Below are 17,874 nucleotides of genomic sequence, written 5' to 3'. Positions count from 1 at the left end.
GTTTTTAGTACTTTGTAGTATACAGGCATTGCACATAGTTTAATATACACCTATTATAGTTTAATTGATACCTATTTTATTCTATGCTATCATAAATGCTATTATTTTCCACTTCAATTTCCAACTGTTTTATGTTAGTATATTGAAATAAAATGGATTTTGTGTATTTATTTTGTATTCTGTGAACTCATTAACTCTCTTTTAAGTTATATTATGTGAATTCTGTAGGATTTTCTATATAGATAAAATCTATGTAGAAAAGTAAAGATAGATTTTTTTCCCTTTTCAATACCTATGGCTTTTGTTTATTTATTTGTCTTACGGTATTTGCCAGGACCACCATTACAGTATTGAATAGAAGTGGTAAGACAACCTTGCCTTGTTCCTGATCTTAGGGGGAAAACATTCAGTGCTTCTTCATCAGTCTAATGTCAGATACAGGTTTTTTTGTAAATCCTTTTCATTAGGTTGAAGATATTTCAACCTATTTCAAATTTCCTGAGGGTTTTTATGATGAACAAAAATTGAATTCTATCACATGCTTTTTCTTTATCTATTTGATGTTATGATTTTCCTTCCTTGTTCTGTTGATATGGTGAATTATGTTGATTAATCAAATATTAAACCAACCTTGAATTCCTGGGATTAATACAATTTGGTCATGGTGTATTATCCGTTTATTTATAGGTGGATTTGATTTAAAATTTTGTTAAGATTTTTGTATCTAGGCTTATGAGGGATATTGGCATATAGTTTTTTTTTTTTTTTTTTAAGTTCTTGTTTGGTGTCAAGGTTAGGCTACCCTCATTAAATTAGATAGGAAGTATTTTCTCCTCTAATTTTCCTAAAGAGTCTATATAAGATTGTTTGTATTTTTTTTCTCATGTATTTGATAGAATCCATCAGTTAAGGCATGTAAACCTAGAGTTGTTTGTTTGTTTTATCATGGCTATTAACAGTGAAATCAATATATTTTGTATTTCTAGGGCCAGTTGTATTTTGTATTTCTTCTTGTGTCCGTTTTGATAATTTCTGTTTCCCAAGGAGTTTGACATTTAACCTAAGTTATTGAACTTATTGGCATAAAGTTGTTTGTAATATTCCCTTATCCTTTCATTATCTGTAGGATCTGGAGTAATGTTTCCTCTTTCATACTGATACTGGTATTTTCTGCTTTCTTACTTTTTTTCTTAATCAGTCTATCTAGAATTTCATAATTTTGTTAATTATATTAAAGAACCAAATTTTGGTATTATTGATTTTTCCCTGTTACTTGTTTTTTTTTTAAATTTCTGTACTTATCTCTATTACTTTATTCCTTCTTTTAACATTGAGTTTCATTTTTTTCACCTTTTTAATACCTTGTTAAGGTAGAATCTTAAGGTAGACTATCTTCAAATTTTTTTCTTTTATATTATAAGCTTTTAAATGTGTAACTTCTTCTCTAAGCTCTGCTTTTGCTGCATCTCACAAATATTGATATGTTGTTTTCATTATGATTAATTTCAAAATATTTTCCAATTTCCCATATCATTTTTTTCCTTGACATATGTATTATTAATAAGTATTTTGTTTAATATCCAAATCTTTAGTCTATTTGCAGGTATCATCTTTTGTTAAAATCTAGATATCAATGATTTTTTCGTATCAATATCATACATTGATTTCTAAATTTAGCTCATTATTATCAGAGAACATAGTATGTGGATTTCAGTCATTTTAAATTTATTTGATGGCCCAGTATATGATCTAGAAAAGAATGTGTGCTCTGCAGGTGTTAGGTATGGAGTTCTATAAATGTTAACTACGTTAAGTTTGAAAGTAGTATTGCTACAGGACCAACCCCCAATAAAAATCCTGAATGCTGAGTCTCTGTTAGACACCACTTCCAATGTATTATTACAACTAATTAATAGAAGAATTAAGTATAATCTGTGTGATTGCACTGAGGCAGAACTCTTGGAAGGTTGCACCTGGATTCCTTGGGACTTTGCCTCATGTACCCCTTCTCTTTGTTAATTTCTGTTTGGATCTTTGTACTATAATAATCTTTAAAAAAATGAATTTTTGGTTTCATTGATTCTACTGATTTTCTGTTTTTAATTGTATTGATTTCTGCTTTGCAAAATAAAAAATATACATTTTTTTTCTGCTTACTTTAGATTTAATATGCTCTTCTTTTTCTAGTTTTCTAAAGTAGAAGCTTATATGATTGCTTCTAGATCTTGTTTTCTCTTCTGATACATGTGTTCAGTGCTATAAATTTCCCTGTAAGCTTTGCTTTTGCTACATCCCACACCTTTTGATAGGCTATGTTTTCATTTTAATTTTTTAAAAAATTATCTTGAGAATTCTTTTAAAAGTATGTTGTCTAATCTCCAAATATTTTGAGATATTTTTCAGCTATCTTTTTTGTTACTGATTTTCAGTTTAATTTCATTGTGGTCTGAGAGCAGACACTGTATGATTTCCATTCTTTTAAGTTTGTGAAGATATGTTTTAGGGCCCCTGATGTGGTCTATCTTGAATGTTCCAAGCAAGCATCTTTACATGCTTAAGAAGAATGTGTATTCTGCTCTTGTTGGATGAAGTATTCTATAAATGTAAATTAGATCCAATTGATGGTATTGTTCATTTCAACTATATTCTTACCAGTGCTTTGCCTCCTGAGTCTGTCAATTACTGATATAGGGGCATTTAAGTCTTTAACTATAATAGCTAGTTCATCTGTTTCTCCTTGCAGTTCTATCAGTCTTTGTTTCATGTATTTTAACACTGTGCTGTTAGATGCATACTACATTAAGGATTGCTTTTTCTTCTTAGAGAATTGACCTCTTTATCATTAAGTAATACCTGCCCATCTTATTCCTTGATAATTTTCCCTGCTCTGAAATCTGTTTCGTCTGAAATTAAACCAACTACCCTCACTTTCTTTTGATTAATGTTAGCATGGTATATCTTTCTTCATCCGTTTACTTTTAATATATCTGTGTCTTTACATTTAAAGTGGGCTTCTTATGGACAAAATATAGTTAGTTCTTATATTTTATTCTACTCTGACAGCCTGTCTTTTGATTGATGTATTTATACCATGCTCATTCAAGGTGATTATTGATATAGTTGGATTTATATGTACCATATTTGTAACAGTTTTCTATTCACTACCCCAGATCTGTCCATCTTCCTTCTTTCCTTCCTTCCTTCCTTCCTTCCTTCCTTCCTTCCTTCCTTCCTTCCTCTCTCTCCTCTCTCTTTCTTCTTTCTTTCTTTCTTTCTTTCTTTCTTTCTTTCTTTCTTTCTTTCTTTCTTTCTTTCTTTCTTTCCTTTCTTCTTTCTTTCTTTCTTTCTTTCTTTCTTTCTTTCTTTCTTTCTTTTCTTCTACTCTTTTTCTGCCTTCTCTAGTTTTAATTGAACATGTTATGTGACTTAATTTTCTCTCCTCTCTTAGCATATAAATTATACTTCCTTTTACAGTTATTTTGTAGTTGCCTTAAAGTTTGCTGTATGCGTTTACAACTAATTTAAGTCCACTTCAAATAACCTTATGCTACTTAATGTGTAGTGCAGGTATCTTATAACTGAGTGTCATGGCCCGTTTGTGCTGCTACAACAGAATATCTGAGACTTTATAAATTCTTCTTAATTTATAAAGAAAAGAAATTTATTTTCTCACAGTTCTGGAGGCTGGAAAGCCCAAGATCAAGGTGCCGGCATGTTTGGTGTGTGGTGTGGGCTGCTCTGCTTCCAATATAATGCACTGATACGGTATCCTCTTGAAGGGAAGAGTGTTGTTTCCTCACCTGGTGGAAGATAGAATGGAAAAAGGGACAGACTTTCTCTGTCAATCCCTGTTATAAGGACATCTAATCCCATTCATGAGGGAGGAGCCCTCATGGCCTATTCATCTCTTAATGACCATACCACTTATTACTGTCACATTGGAACACCTGAAATTTGGAGGGAACACATTCAAATCATAGCACAGAGTATTCCACATTCCTCCCTCCGGTTTCTTATAACACTGCTATTACTCATTTCACTTATCCATAGACAGTAATTTATTATTATTATTATTTTGAACAAGCTGTTATATGTTAGATTAGTTAAGAATAACAAAATATTTTATCTACCTTCATTTAATCCTAACACTATTTTTTTTTTTTTTTTTTTTTGGTAAGACAGGGTCTCACTCTGTCACTCAGGCTAGAGTGCATTGGCACAATCATGACCCACTGCAGCCTCAACCTCCCAGGCTCTGGTGATCCTCCTGGTTCAGCCTCCTAAGTAGCTGGGACTACAGGCGGGTACTGCCTCAACCGACTAATTTGCCTGACTAATTTTTTTTTTTTTTAGAGACAGAGTTTCACCATGTTGCCTAGGCTGGTCTTGAACTCCTGGGCTCAAGCAATCTTCCTGCCTTGGTTTCCCAAGGTTCTGGGATTACAAGTGTGAGCCACTGTGCTTGGCCAAACACTCTTCCTTTCTTAATGCAGATGAGAATTTCTAAACTATATCATTTTGCTTCTCTCTTAAGAACTTTTAACAATTCTTGCAAGGCAAGTCTACTTGCAACAGATTCCTTCATTTTTGTTTGCCTGAGAAGGTCTTTATTTCTCCTTTACTTGTGAAGGGTAATTTCATGGGATACAGAATTCTAGGTTGATGGTTCTTTCTTTGAACACTTTTTAAGTGGTTCACTCCATTCTCTTCTTGCCTGCATGGCTTCTGAAGAGAAGTCTGATGTAATCCTTATCCCTGTTCCCCTACAGGTAAGATTCTCCCATCCTCTTTCTGGTTTCTTTCAAGATTTTCTCTTTTTCTTTGATTTTATACAGTTTGAATATGATATGTGTAGATGTAAATCTTTGTAATATTCATTGTGTTCAGTGTTCTGTCAACTTCCTTGATCTGTAGCTTGATTTTTGTCATTAATTTTGGAAAATACTCAGCCATTATTATTTCAAATATTTCAGTTTACATTCTTCTCAGTCTCGTATCCCATTACACATATGTTATACCTTTTGTGATTATCTCACAATTCTTGGATATTCTGTTCCCTTTTTATTTTCTCTTCTTTTTGCGTTTCTTTTTGGGGAGTTTCTTTTGACGCATCTTCATCCTCTGCAATTATTTCCTTGGCTGTGTTCAGTCTACTAATGAACTGGCAAAGGTATTCTTCATTTCTGTTACAGTGTTTTTCATTTCTAGCATTTCACATTGATTCTTTCATAGAATATCCACCTCTCTGCTTATATTACCCATCTGTTCTTACATGTTGTCCAGTTTTTCTATTAGCCTCTAGAGCGTATTAATCGTAGTTATTTTAAGGTTCTGCTCTGTTAATTCCACCCACACCTGCCATTGGCCGTCTCATGCAGTAGATTTAAGCACAGACTCAAGATAGATTGCCTGTATTTGAATTCTGGCTCTCCTTATCAGCTGTGTAATTTTTTGCAGGATGCATAAATTCTCTGTTCCTAAGTGTCCTCATTTGTGAAGTAGAAATACTCATAAAATCCACCTCATAACATTGTTAGGAAAATCAAATGAGTTAACACATGAAAAGCACTTAGAGTAATTTCTGACACAAAGTAAGCCTTCTGTATATATGCGAGATGATGATGATATAGCCATTTGTAAATCATGCCAGCACACTCCCATCTGAGGGCTTTTCCCTTGCTGTTCTTTCTCGGATGTTTCCCTGATGCCCACACAGTTGGATTTCTCCCCTCATTTAATCTCTATTTGAGTGTTGCCATCACAGTGAGACCTTCTCAAATGCCATGTATAAACACACAGTCCTTCTGAAGCTGCTAATCCCTTTACCTTGCTGTATTATTTCTCTATAGCAAGCATGAAGATCTGACATATATTTACCTGTTATTTTTTGCTGATTTTCAGCCTCCTTCAACTTAACGTAGGCTGCATAAAGTCAGGGTCTCTCTTCAAAATTTAAAGAATTAAAATGTTTCTAGGGCAGTTTTCTCTATATGCACTTAAGAAAGTACTGTGTTGCCCCTTAACGTTTATGTTTTCTAGGAGTGTTTAGTGACATTGGCAAATATTTATATAATGCTATCTCACCTATGCAAAAGCAGCCATGGACAGTATATAAGACATAAAAAGATTATGTGAGCAGGTCAGGGTCCACAGTGTAAGGGATGGCACATGGCCTGTGCCCAGGTCTACGTGAGTTCACAGTCTTCTTCCCTAAGCCACATGGAATGTTTTTTGATTTTGTCTTTCAGTATGAATACTTCAATGCTGTGCTGATAAATGAAAGGGACAAAGATGGGAATTTTTTGGAGCTGGGAAAGGAATTCATCTTAGCCCCAAATGACCATTTTAATAATTTGCCTGTGAACATCAGTTTAAGTGACGTCCAAGTACCAACGAACATGTACAACAAAGGTAAGACTCCCAGCTGCTGCTCCTTTTAGAAGGTGAAGAGTCAGGGGGTTGAGAAGCAGGGGCTGGCTGGTTTGGGATATAGTTTTGTTTTGTTTCATTTTTTTTGAAAAGCACACTTATAAGCTGAGTGTGTCAGGTATCAACTGGATAGGTGAAGCATGTACCTGTTCTGCCTGGAGCTTCTGAGCTTGTTGTTTCTCTGGCTGGTTGTTTACATCAGGCTCTCTAACATGTAGAACAGGGGTTGGCAGTTTCTATAAAGGACCAGATAGTAAATATCTTAGGCTTTGCCAGCCATAGAGTCTCTGTTGCAACTACTCACTTCTGCTGTTCAGGCACAAAAGCAGCCAAATGCAAATCAGTCAGCATGGCTGTGTTCCAGTAAAATTTATCTACAAAAAGAGATGGCTGGCTGTAACCTGCAGGCTGTAGTCTGCTGACCCCTGTTGTGGTACCTTAGTTTTCTTCTTCCCGTTTGTGGAATGGCATTTAAGGGCTGGAGAGCTCCTAGCGGTGCAGTGGAAACAGCTGGGGTCTTTTCTCAGAGTATAAAGCAGCATGGACCTTAACAGAATTCCTTATTTCCAGGCTTGTGTGCCTCAAATCCAGTCTTCACATGAACTCTGGAGTTTATTTTTCCCAAAGTTCCCATCTGCCAATTCCAGTTGGGATTATAGCGGCCAAGGACTGGGCTCTGACGTTGCATGGACTCTGGTCAGACAGTGTGTTCTACTTCTTTCTGGCTATGACCTTGGGCACATCACCTCATCTTTTTAGGTCTGAATTTTCTCATCTTATGATGTGAATAATAATCATATCTACCTCATGGGGGTGGTTTTGAGGGCTAAATGGAATGATGTTTGTAAAGAGTTTAAGTTGTTTTCAGCATCTTTATCCTATTGTTATTGAGTAGTAGTTTGCTGTACGTGGTCATACCTAAAAAACTTCTAAACAAAGAACTATCCTCCTAGAAAAATAAGCCAGAAAGTCATGGGATCTTCAAAGTAAACAGCGTGCCACATTGTCTCCCGTCAAGGTTTCAAAGATATCAGGGGCCAGTTTCTATCACAGCATCCAGTTTCCAAATCATATACAAGAGCTCAGTAGTCAAGAGCAAGGGCTATGGGTTTAAGTCCTGTTCTTCCTCTTGTAGGCTGTGTGATCTTAAGCAAGCAACTTTGCCTTTCTGAGGCTCAGTTTCCCTATTTGTGAAGTAGGGATAATGATACTGCCTCCCTCAGAGGGTTAGTGAGAGGATATGAAATGATGTGTCTGTAGCCCTTAATACAGCAGTACCATACAGAAAGTGCGCAGTGCATTTTAGCTGCCGTTGTTTTTATTGGAAAATAACATGAATACAAATTGCACTTCTGAAATGTTCTAAGTCACTATTTAAGGGGCTTGGTCAGTGATTAAAGAGATTCCAACTAACTGTCTCTGAAACATTTTTCTTATGCGTGTTCTTTGTGGTTGGATACCTAATGTCTCTTTTTCCTGGTTTACCTGTTATCAATCCTTAAGGGTCAGTGGAGGCAGTACCCCGTTCATTAACTGTTCTGATAGTTACTGGGGATTCTGAGGTGAATCAGATGCAGCCCCTCCCTCAAGGGGTTCACAGTTCATTTGGGGAACAGATAATGAGATAATTAGAACACCATGTGTCACATATTGGCCATAGTGTGGACAGCCAGGGGACAGTGGGAGTGCCAAGGATGGGACCTGTCTACTTCTTCACGTGGGCAGGGCCACAGTTCATCTTTTTTTCTTTTTTCCTCTTAGAGAAAGTGATGTCAATCTAAACAAATCCTAGAGGGCTCTGGACTGGGCCATATCCTCTACCCTACTCTTTACTTTGGACTCTTCCTTAGAAACAAATGGAACCAAGACATAGAGGGCTGAGCTCAGCTTCGTTTAGTGGAGTTTAGTTCTCTAGAATGATCCTGTCAGCAGATGAAATCCTAAATGAAACTGCCCCTTTTTGTGCAATGTGGCCAAAAGAAAGCCATCTTCTTGGCATTCAATATATTCCCAACTGAAGACGAAACATTAACATGATTTTACAGAGCGATTTCAGACATAAAACAATTCAGAATGATCTTTTAAAATATGACAGCTGCTTCAAGGTTTCTTGAGCCATTAACACCATTATAGAGATTTAATTGCACCTCTAGCTTTAAAGGCATAATTGTGCCTTTTAATGGTAGTAACACGTAAGGGACCCACACCACCACTGATCACCCAGGCTGTGGAATCATGCTTGTAATGATCCCTAGACAGAATCTTCAGAGATCGTCAGATTTCTTGAGCCATGGGAGGTAGATAATGATATTCAAAGTCATCCTCAGCAGCCCTCCTGGGATCTGCCCATCACCTCTGCCCAGTCCATTGTCACCCAGCCAGGCTGTGGGGCATGGACCAGGGTCAGCCAGGTGTTCTGTCTTGTCTCAGCCAGGCAGTGAATCACTGCCCAAGGGCAGAGGAGAGGCAGGGACTTCAGGCACATTCCTGTCTCCACTCTACCTAATTCAAACCAGCCCCTAACAGCATTTTTTTTTTTTCCTTTTCAAGCTGCAGAAATATATTTTATGTTAAGAAGGCCCTCCAGCTCAGATCTAGTTATTGATGACGTACTCAAAACAAATGCTCGGAGATTGGTCACTGGCTGTGCTGTTTTTGGGTTGGAAATCTTACCCCCAACAAAGAAAACCAATACAAGGTCATGCTCTCCTAGCTGCTTGGACTTCTGTGGGCATATAGTGGTTTGATACTTGCCTAGGAGCTTCTGTGATCTGTGTTCTGGGGTATAATTTTTAGTCCTAGATGAAACTAGCTGGTAAACACTACCTGCTTTCTACAATCTGCTTTCTGCCTCCGTGGGCGGGCCTGGCAACTAGGCTGCTCAGCCGGGTTCGTGCTTTCCTCTCTGGTTGAGGTGCCTTTCTCTTGAGCACTGAAAGAGACTGCAGCTTCAAAGTTGGAGATGTGGGCAAGCTGTGCCTATGGGAACTCAGAGGCATATTCATAGAGTCCTTAGAAATGCATCTCAGGGCCCTCAGGGTGCCTGATGCAGCAGCTTTTTTCATGAAACTCCTTCAGCAGATGTTTGCTGAGTGGCTGCTCTGGCATCCCCAGCCTGTGAGTCTTACTATTTCGGAGACTTTGAAGATGAATGGCTGATACCTTTAGAGCCGTAAATGACTCCATATCCTCTGAGTAAAGCAAGAGGCAGGATGCTTTTGCGAGAACTGCTGATGATCTGGCAGAGAATTCAGATAAAGCTGAACTCTTTTAAGGACTTTCTCGACTGAAGTGCTGTAAAGTTTATATACACATTATATATATACATATACACACGCACACACACACACACACACATACACACACACATACAGGTACATATACACATACACCTTATATGTATGTGTTTTTCTCTATGGGCAGGTCTGTGCATGTGTGTTTGTAAATATGTGAATGTGTGTGAAAGAAAATGCTGTGCTCTCAACCTATTCCTTCATTTCCATTTTCCACCTCTGTCCACCCAGGTGAGACCCCGCTTTTGTTCACTGAACACACCTTCCTCTTTCTTCCATTGTAGTTTATTTCACTGTTTTTATTCCTATTATCCCTGTCCCTCCTTTCCTGCTTGTCCTAATGCCCATTCTTAGAAACCAGCTCAAATATAACCTCCTTGATTCCTTTTGTCTTGTGTGCTGGAAGTGACTTTTGTTTATTCCTCTGCTCTAGCATTGCTCTATTCTGTGAATGCAGAGCATGCAGTCTTTCCTTCTCTACTTTAGGTTCTCTGAGGGCAGAGGACCCTGCAGATGCAGCCTTGTGCCCCCTTTACCCCTGCCCATGCTCTTTACAGATGAGTTTTTCCTCCCACAGGCGTGGAGGCCACTGACGCCTGTGCCTCCTGGGCTATGAGACGTCATCCAGGGCTGTGGTGTTTTCATGGTTCTTATAAGCAACAGAAACAGAACCTGGCTGATAGCAAAGAAACTTTTTGAAAGGAGACTGGGTGGCCCACAGACTCTTCAGGAAGGCTAAAGAATAAGGCCTGGAAGTGTCTGGGAATGAAGGGAGGCTGGGGCCAGAGTCACACCCAGATCCAACCTGACAAGGACCCACTACCCCCAGGGTTGCCCCACTGTCACATCTGTGACTGCATACAATACCTGTGCCTCGTTTTCCTCATCCCTAAGCTGGAGATGACAATCATAGTGAGTTGCCTTGGGGGTTGTGCTGAGGATTAAACACTTAGAGGGGTGGATGGCACATGGTGTCCACCCAGGACTCAAGTGCTGTGGTCTGAATGTGTCCTTCCAAAATTTGTATGTTGAAACCTAATCACCCAGGTGATGGCATTAAAAGGGGGGCCTTTAGTGGGTGAGTAGGTACTGTAAGTCCAAGACTGAGGGAGCTTGTTGTCCAAGGGGGCTGTGGAGTGGGGCAAGTTGGGCAGATCCCAGCCGAAGTGGCAGCAGCAGTGGGAACAACTGCTCCTTTTTGGAAGTCAGAAAGGCAGTTATGGAGCCTGGAAGGGCTGGCCAGGTGGTGAGAGGCTGTGGGAGCCATCAGGAGGTCATGAACATGATGGTGACAGGTGAAATATGGCTGACAGCTTTGCCAGGAAGAGAGCCACTGAAGAATACTGGTTCCCACTCACACTGAAGAAGAGGGAGAGGGAGGAGGCGTTCAGGGCCTGGTTTGGAGAAAATCCAGAGAAGAATGGCACATGGGCCAAGACTGGATGGCTAAGGTGAGAGCCCTTGGGCCTGGGGCCCTAGAGAGCAAGCTCCAGTGAGCATATCAGCCCCATGAAGGCGGGAACCCCAGCATGATACCCAGCACATGGTAGATGCTCAATAAATACTTGTTGCAAGGTAAGGGAATGAATATAGATTACAATCAAAACACTCTTTTCACTTTGTTTTTGCACAGAGGAAGAAAAGACATAGGAAGTAACCCAATCTCAATTCCTCTTACTCCCCCAGTAACGGAGGACATCTGGGAGAGGTAGGCTGAAGTGGCAGAGGTGAAGGGGAGGTGTGAATTGCAGGACACAGGCTAGACCACTCCTTCATCCTCTAGACTTCCCTAGCAGGGCACCCAGTCAGGCTGGGAAAACTGGGCTGCAAAGCTACACTGTGCTCAGGGTCCAGCCCCTGAAAATGAAAAGAGCTCCAGGAAAGGGAAGACCTGTAACCACCACTGCAGAGCATGAGAAATCAATCTGTCTGTTACAATCCAATAGGTTCTTCTAAAAAGCCCAAGAAAAGGGCAGAAGTCTGATGAGATGGCATTGGGTCCCCTGCTTAGGAGCAGAGTATGCAGGCTGCTGGAGGGATGGGCAGGGTTGCTGAATTTGGATTTGTCAGATGTCTCAACCTATTTTTCAAATGTTGAGCTTGATAAAACACAAAATGCATTTTGCCAAGCACTTTTCCCCTTAATTACATGTGTATATTTCAAGGAAAATTTAATCCATATGTTTCTGATTCGTTTACACGGAAATCATTAAAATGTTGTTTTCCGAGAGCTAGTTGATGTGCACGAAGGCTCACAAACCTTATAAAAAGCTGTTTAAAATTTTTTTCTTTCCCTTTGTTTCTTTTCCCTTCACACGTGTGTGTGTGTGTGTGTGTGTGTGTGTGTGTGTTTGAGAGAGAGGGAGAGAGAGAGCACACGCACATAAGTGAACAAGAGTGACTGACCCCAGGATGTCAGAAACAAATTCCAACTTGAAATGGATTTTCTTCTCGGGATTCTGAACTGAAGCATTTGGATTAGGCTCCAATCTTGCTTCCTTGTTGTCTCCCAGGCCTAATGGAATGTGATGATGATATGGCCATAACTTGGTATTGGGAGTCAAGATCAGAGGAATTACGCCAGAGCACATTGCTCTGGACCTAGAGAAATAACACTCAAGAACCTCCTCCCTCATGGTCTGTTGGTACCTACAGGCCTCAGCAAGGCCCAGGAAACTTTCCCAAGATGTAGTTTGGATTCCAGGAACCCCTATTCCAGCAATGTGAGCGTAATAGGACTAAGGCATTTGGTAAGAAACATACAAGATAGCGCTACTGAAGTAACTCCACAGCTGTCATCCCAAATTACTCATAGTTTTTCTCTTCTAGTTTGGAAATTATATTTTATATGGCAAAATAACTATCCCTGACTTAAAATTCACAAGTTGAGTGGCTGAGTTCAAGTCTATTTGCAATGCCTCCATACTTCTGCATGTGTATGTGACACAGATGCACATAAACATAAGTCTGCAGAGATGTATATTTGTGTATGCATAGGTTTGTGTCTGTATTTTCTCAGAGGTTGTATTAGTAGAAGGAGGGTGTTATTTGGCCCTTTGTGGCTCCTCAGTCCTATGCTTAGGCTTATGTTTAGCCTGGAAGTTGCATTTCATGAATGAGTAGGTGGATGGATGGATAAATGGATGGGTGGATGAATAGATGGATGGATACACGCATAGGTAGATGGATGGATGGGTAGGTGGGGGGATGGATGGATGGATGGATGAATGGATGGATGAATGGATGAAGGGTGGGTGAGTGAGTGGATGGATGGATGGATGGGTAGGTGGGGGGATGGATGGATGGATGGATGGATGAATGGATGGATGAAGGGTGTGTGGGTGAGTGGATGGATGGATGGATGGATGGATGGATGAGTGGATTACTTACCAACAGCCATGCTCCGTAGTGAGGACTTTCAGTGCATTATCTCATTGGCAATGACCCCATATGTTATAGAATCAGTGGGGACCACCATCCTCCAAGGCAGTTCTTCCACAGCCTCTGTACTAGAGTCAGGTCCAGGGAGGTTATCTGGGGCAAAACTCAAAGGCATCACTTTAGGTACAGGTGATTCTTTCCCAAAATCCAAGTGAGAAAACAGTTTATGCTTCCTGCCTAAGGCTTTCTGAAACACTGTCCCCTGGTTCCCTTTTCACCTGGGTCACTGTCCTTTGCCATCCCTATCATCTCTGTTCTTGTCTACCATGGAGCTCTTCCCAGAGCTATCAAGGAGTCTTTGGAGAGTGACAGGCCTGGACTTGCATCCAATGCTATGAGTATCAGCATGGTGGACTAGAAAGGGCATTTCACTCTTGGGGCCTCTGTTTCTTCATCTGTAAGATGTAAATTGTCATTTTGAGCATTAAAGAAAGTGAAGGTGCAGCATCCAGCAGAACACCTGCCACACGGAGGAATTTGATACACATTGATTCCTCACACTGACTCAGCTCCTAGCAAACCAGATGGGTTACCATCACTGTCCTGCCAAAAACATGCAGGAGATGCTCTTTCCCAAGCCCAGACCCCTTCCTTCCATTCAGCCCTGTTTGTAGAATGAAGTGCAAACATGCTCACAAACCAGCTCTGGTTTACTGCTCTCTTTTCCTGGCTACCCCATTCCCCCTCTTCCTCGTCATGCTAGACCCCAGGACTCCAGACTCTCTGAAGACCTTTGCTTAGGCTCTGACCTCCTGCCGAGGGTACTGTCCTTTCTCCATTCTGGAAAGACCTGTCCTTTCCTGAGAGCCCGGCTCCACAGCTGCTGTATATTTCCCTCTGGCCCTAGCCCTCCTCTCCAGAACCATCCTCTGCCCCCTCATTTATGCCCCCCTGTGGGGGTTTTGTCTCTCCTTCTGTTAGATTATTCATCACATTTTTCAGCAGTTTCTTTTTCACTGCACTCTCCTCCCTTGAACTTGGAGGCAGGGGCTGTGTTTTTTTCATTCCCTAGGGACCATAGCAGAGGACCTGGAATAGAAATGCGCTTCTAAGGATGTCGTTGAATTGAACTGATTACAGGCCATCACAAATGGTTGTTGTTTTATCTGCTTGCTGGTTCTGTCAACTCTTCTTGTATTTAAATTTTGATTCTTGTTTGTTTCTGAAGACAGTAATTTTAGATGTATACCTAATGAAGTAATTACTTTCAGGATCTAATTTGTTTGTATTTTTAATCTCTTTTTTTCAAAGGAATGGGAATCCAGATGGAGTCTTGCAGTTGGATAGGAGCTGCACCTAGGCTAGAGAAATTCTGAAAGATGGTGCCAGGAGCAGTAAAGGACAATGGGAGAGCAGGAATGTTTACTAATAGTGTTTTATTTCACCCTGGTGCCACGACATTTGTGAAAGGTTACAGTAATAGTAGGGAGCTGGAGTTTGTAGGTGATTTATTTTTAAAAAATGGCTTAGAGAGGTGTCAAGGTCACTTCCGTGATAACTTCATGATCAAGCACTTGCTTTCTTTGTTTTGCCTGGGAAGGAGAAGGGTGGAGCCACCTTCAGCACCGTGAAAATTGCAGCAGCAAGTATTGCAGCCTGTGGTGGCAGTCAAGTATGTTCTTGGTGTGTATGTCAGTGAGAGGCTGTAAGGCTTTGTATTAGTCCGTTTTCACACTGCTGATAGAGACATACCTGAGACCGGGAAGAAAAAGAGGTTTCATGGACTTACAGTTCCACATGGCTGGGGAGACCTCACAATCATGGTGGAAGGCAAGGAGGAGCAAGTCACATCTTACATGGATGGCAGCAGGCAAAGAGAGAGCTTGTGCCGGGAAACTCCTTATAAAACCATCAGATCTCGTGAGAGTTACTCACTATCATGAGAACAGCATGGGAAAAACCTGCCCCATGATTCAATTACCTCCCTCCAGGTCCCTCCCACAATACATGGGATTTCGAGATGAGAGTTGGGTGGGGACACAGCCAAACCATATCAGGCTTCAAGTAATGCTCTGCTTTCCTTTTGCTGGGAACTCTTAGAAGGACCTGGGGGCCCTCAGCTGTTTGGAAGCAATAGCTTCCAGGGACATAAAGAAAATCTTTTCATTTTTTACACTCTTGTACTCTTCCCAAATCCAAGCTGATGGAAACTTCTGTCCAGAACGCACTATCTACTCATTGACCTTAGAGACACTCACCTGTGCGTTAGTCAACTGATTCCTCCATCAGTTTCTTTTCCTTCAGGTAACATTTTTATGGTGCTTACTGTGTTCCAGGCACAATATGATCTCATACAATGCAATCCTACCCCAACTCACTGAAGCAGGAACCGTTATTAATTCCCACTTTAGAGGCGAGAAAACTGAGGCTTAGAGACTTGTTCAGAATCACTTGGCTAGCAAAGTGGGCAATCAGCATGCAAGCCCAATGCTTTGCCTTTAGAACCACCTGGGCTCTACACTGCCTCCCTATGCTGTGCATCTCCACCACCCTGATGGCTGAGTTTTCAGCTAGCTATGTCATGCCTGGGTTTTTTGGTTTGTTTTTTGTTTGTTTGTTTGTTTTGAGATGGAGTCTTGCTCTGTCACCCAGGCTGGAGTGCAGTGGTGCGATCTCAGCTCACTGCAACCTCTGCCTCCCGGGTTCAAGTGATTCTACTGCCTCAGCCTCCCAAGTAGCTGAATTTACAGGTGCGCACCACCATGCCCAGATAATTTTTGTATTTTTAGTAGAGACACCATGTTGGCCAGGCTGGTCTCGAACTCCTGACCTCAAGTGATCCACCCGCCTTGACCTCCCAAAGTGCTGGGATTACAGGCATCAGCCACCGCACCCGGCCATCATGCCTGTTTATATGCACACTTTATATGTGCGGCAAATGGAAGGCCCTGTTTTTGTCAAATTGTGCTATTTTCATCTCAGCATATGAAAATCCATCATAAATGAAAACTAGTCTTATTTTACATAAACACTTCCAATTTCTTCCCTTTATGAAAATAATGTTGCAGCAAAGAGTCGTTTTAAAAATGGGAGGTAAATTCTGCATCAGAATGCCAATGGGTACCAACTGCTCACACATAGGGGATATTTCTGTTGGGAATGAGACAGTTCCACATTTAATCCTGCAAACTTGCCATACCAAAATATGTCTAAGAGAAGTGAGTAAGGAGGTGATGATGATTCAGAATGCAAAAAGGCTCTTCTCCTTGCCAGAAAGTTCACTGCAGTGTGTTTAGGACAAGTGAATTCCTCCACTGTAGCAACTGGAATGGCATTTGCAGAGCTGGGTTCTGTGGGACACTGCCACCATCTGTTGATTTAATAAATATTCGTGGAGCACCTCTAGCATGCCAGACGCTGCATGGGTGTGAGGAGATGTGGTGAGAGATGAGCAGACTCTGCCCATGCTCTCTTGGAGCTTACAGGTCAGTGGGAAGGCAGGCGGGAAGTCAGCACACAGCTGGGCATATGATTCACCCGGAGGAAATGCTGTGGAGGAAAGGGTTGTGGTACAGTAAGAGTGTATCCCACAGCAGCTCAGCCTGGGCTGAACTGGGAAGGTAGGGGTGGCCACGGGCAGAGGACACTTAGCTCCGCTGCCATCTGAAGGATGGGTAGGAAATAATTTAGCCAGGGGCTGGGGTGGGGAGGGAGGTGGAGAATATTGCAATGGGAGAGAACACATCACACAAGCTATTGGTAAGTAGTCCTTCACAGAATGTTTCGGGTTGAAATAAGGGAGGGTGATGCCTTGGAGAATCTACCACTTGTGCCATTCCACTATCTACCTGAGATGTTCAAGGAATATGAATTTCTACTGTAGAAAAAGAAAGCGGTTCAATTTGATTCATCAGCTTTTCCCTAACTGACTTGATTATGGCATCCTTTTATCATGGAACTTCTCAGAAGGTATGGGTGTTTCCTGGGACCAAGAGATTCTGCTGAGCTGGAACACCCTGTGCTCAAGAGAAAGGTCCCAAAGGTGCCCAGCAAGTGACAAAGATGCACAAGAAAAGATGAAGAATAAAATGCATAGTAAAATCCGTGTGTGTGTGTGTGTGTGTGTGTGTGTGTGTGTGTGTGTGTGTGAGAGAGAGAGAGAGAGAGAAACAGAGAGGATATAAGTGGTTGTATATGCAGATTTCTGGAGAGATGTTCAGGAAATTAATAGCGCTGACTTTCCACTTTCTACCCTTCTGTTCAGTTTGAATATTTTATGAGGAACATGTGCTGCTTTTTTAGTAATTAAAAATGAAAGAACTAAAGAAGTTGAGTTACAAATCTACCCATCTACAAGTTAATTGTTCAGAGGACACAGCTATCTGATAAAAGGAAATACGCCTGCATGTAAATTGTTAATGGCTTCCCAGGTGCTAGCTTTCTCTGCTTTGTGGTGAAAATGGCCAACAGTAGTTTTGTTAGAGGTAGGAGAACGCCCAAGTAAGTTGTTTCTGGCAGTCAGTGCAGATGCTACCTTTGCAGGAGATTGTGTTAAGTATCATACTGCGTCCTTATGGTGGCAGTAGTTATTTTAAGATGAGTGATGTTGGCCTGGGAAAAGAGAAATGGTTTCCCTCTAAAATGATTCTATGATACTCTAATCATCTGCCGACGGGTGTCACAGACATGGGAATGCCCTGCCTCAAATAAAAAGAACATTCTGCACTTGGGAAAAAAATATGTCAATGCTTCCAAGGGTCACACTGGAAAC

At 41.0% G+C, this 17,874-nt stretch overlaps 1 protein-coding gene across 1 annotated transcript in view; it reads left to right on the top strand.

Annotated features, from left to right (window-relative positions):
• CACNA2D3 (calcium voltage-gated channel auxiliary subunit alpha2delta 3) overlaps window positions 1-17,874 on the top strand; it is a 961,034-nt gene that overhangs the window by 368,232 nt on the left and 574,928 nt on the right. The window contains 1 exon segment of the mRNA XM_058443425.1: window positions 6,249-6,411. Within this exon segment, the coding sequence (XP_058299408.1) occupies window positions 6,249-6,411 (163 nt within the window).

This window comes from Hylobates moloch, unplaced genomic scaffold (assembly GCF_009828535.3).
Source record: "Hylobates moloch isolate HMO894 unplaced genomic scaffold, HMol_V3 SCAFFOLD_8, whole genome shotgun sequence".
NCBI classification, from domain to species: Eukaryota; Metazoa; Chordata; class Mammalia; order Primates; family Hylobatidae; genus Hylobates; species Hylobates moloch.
The sequence above is the reverse complement of the archived record's forward strand: the minus strand, read 5'-3'. Positions and strand labels throughout refer to the sequence as shown.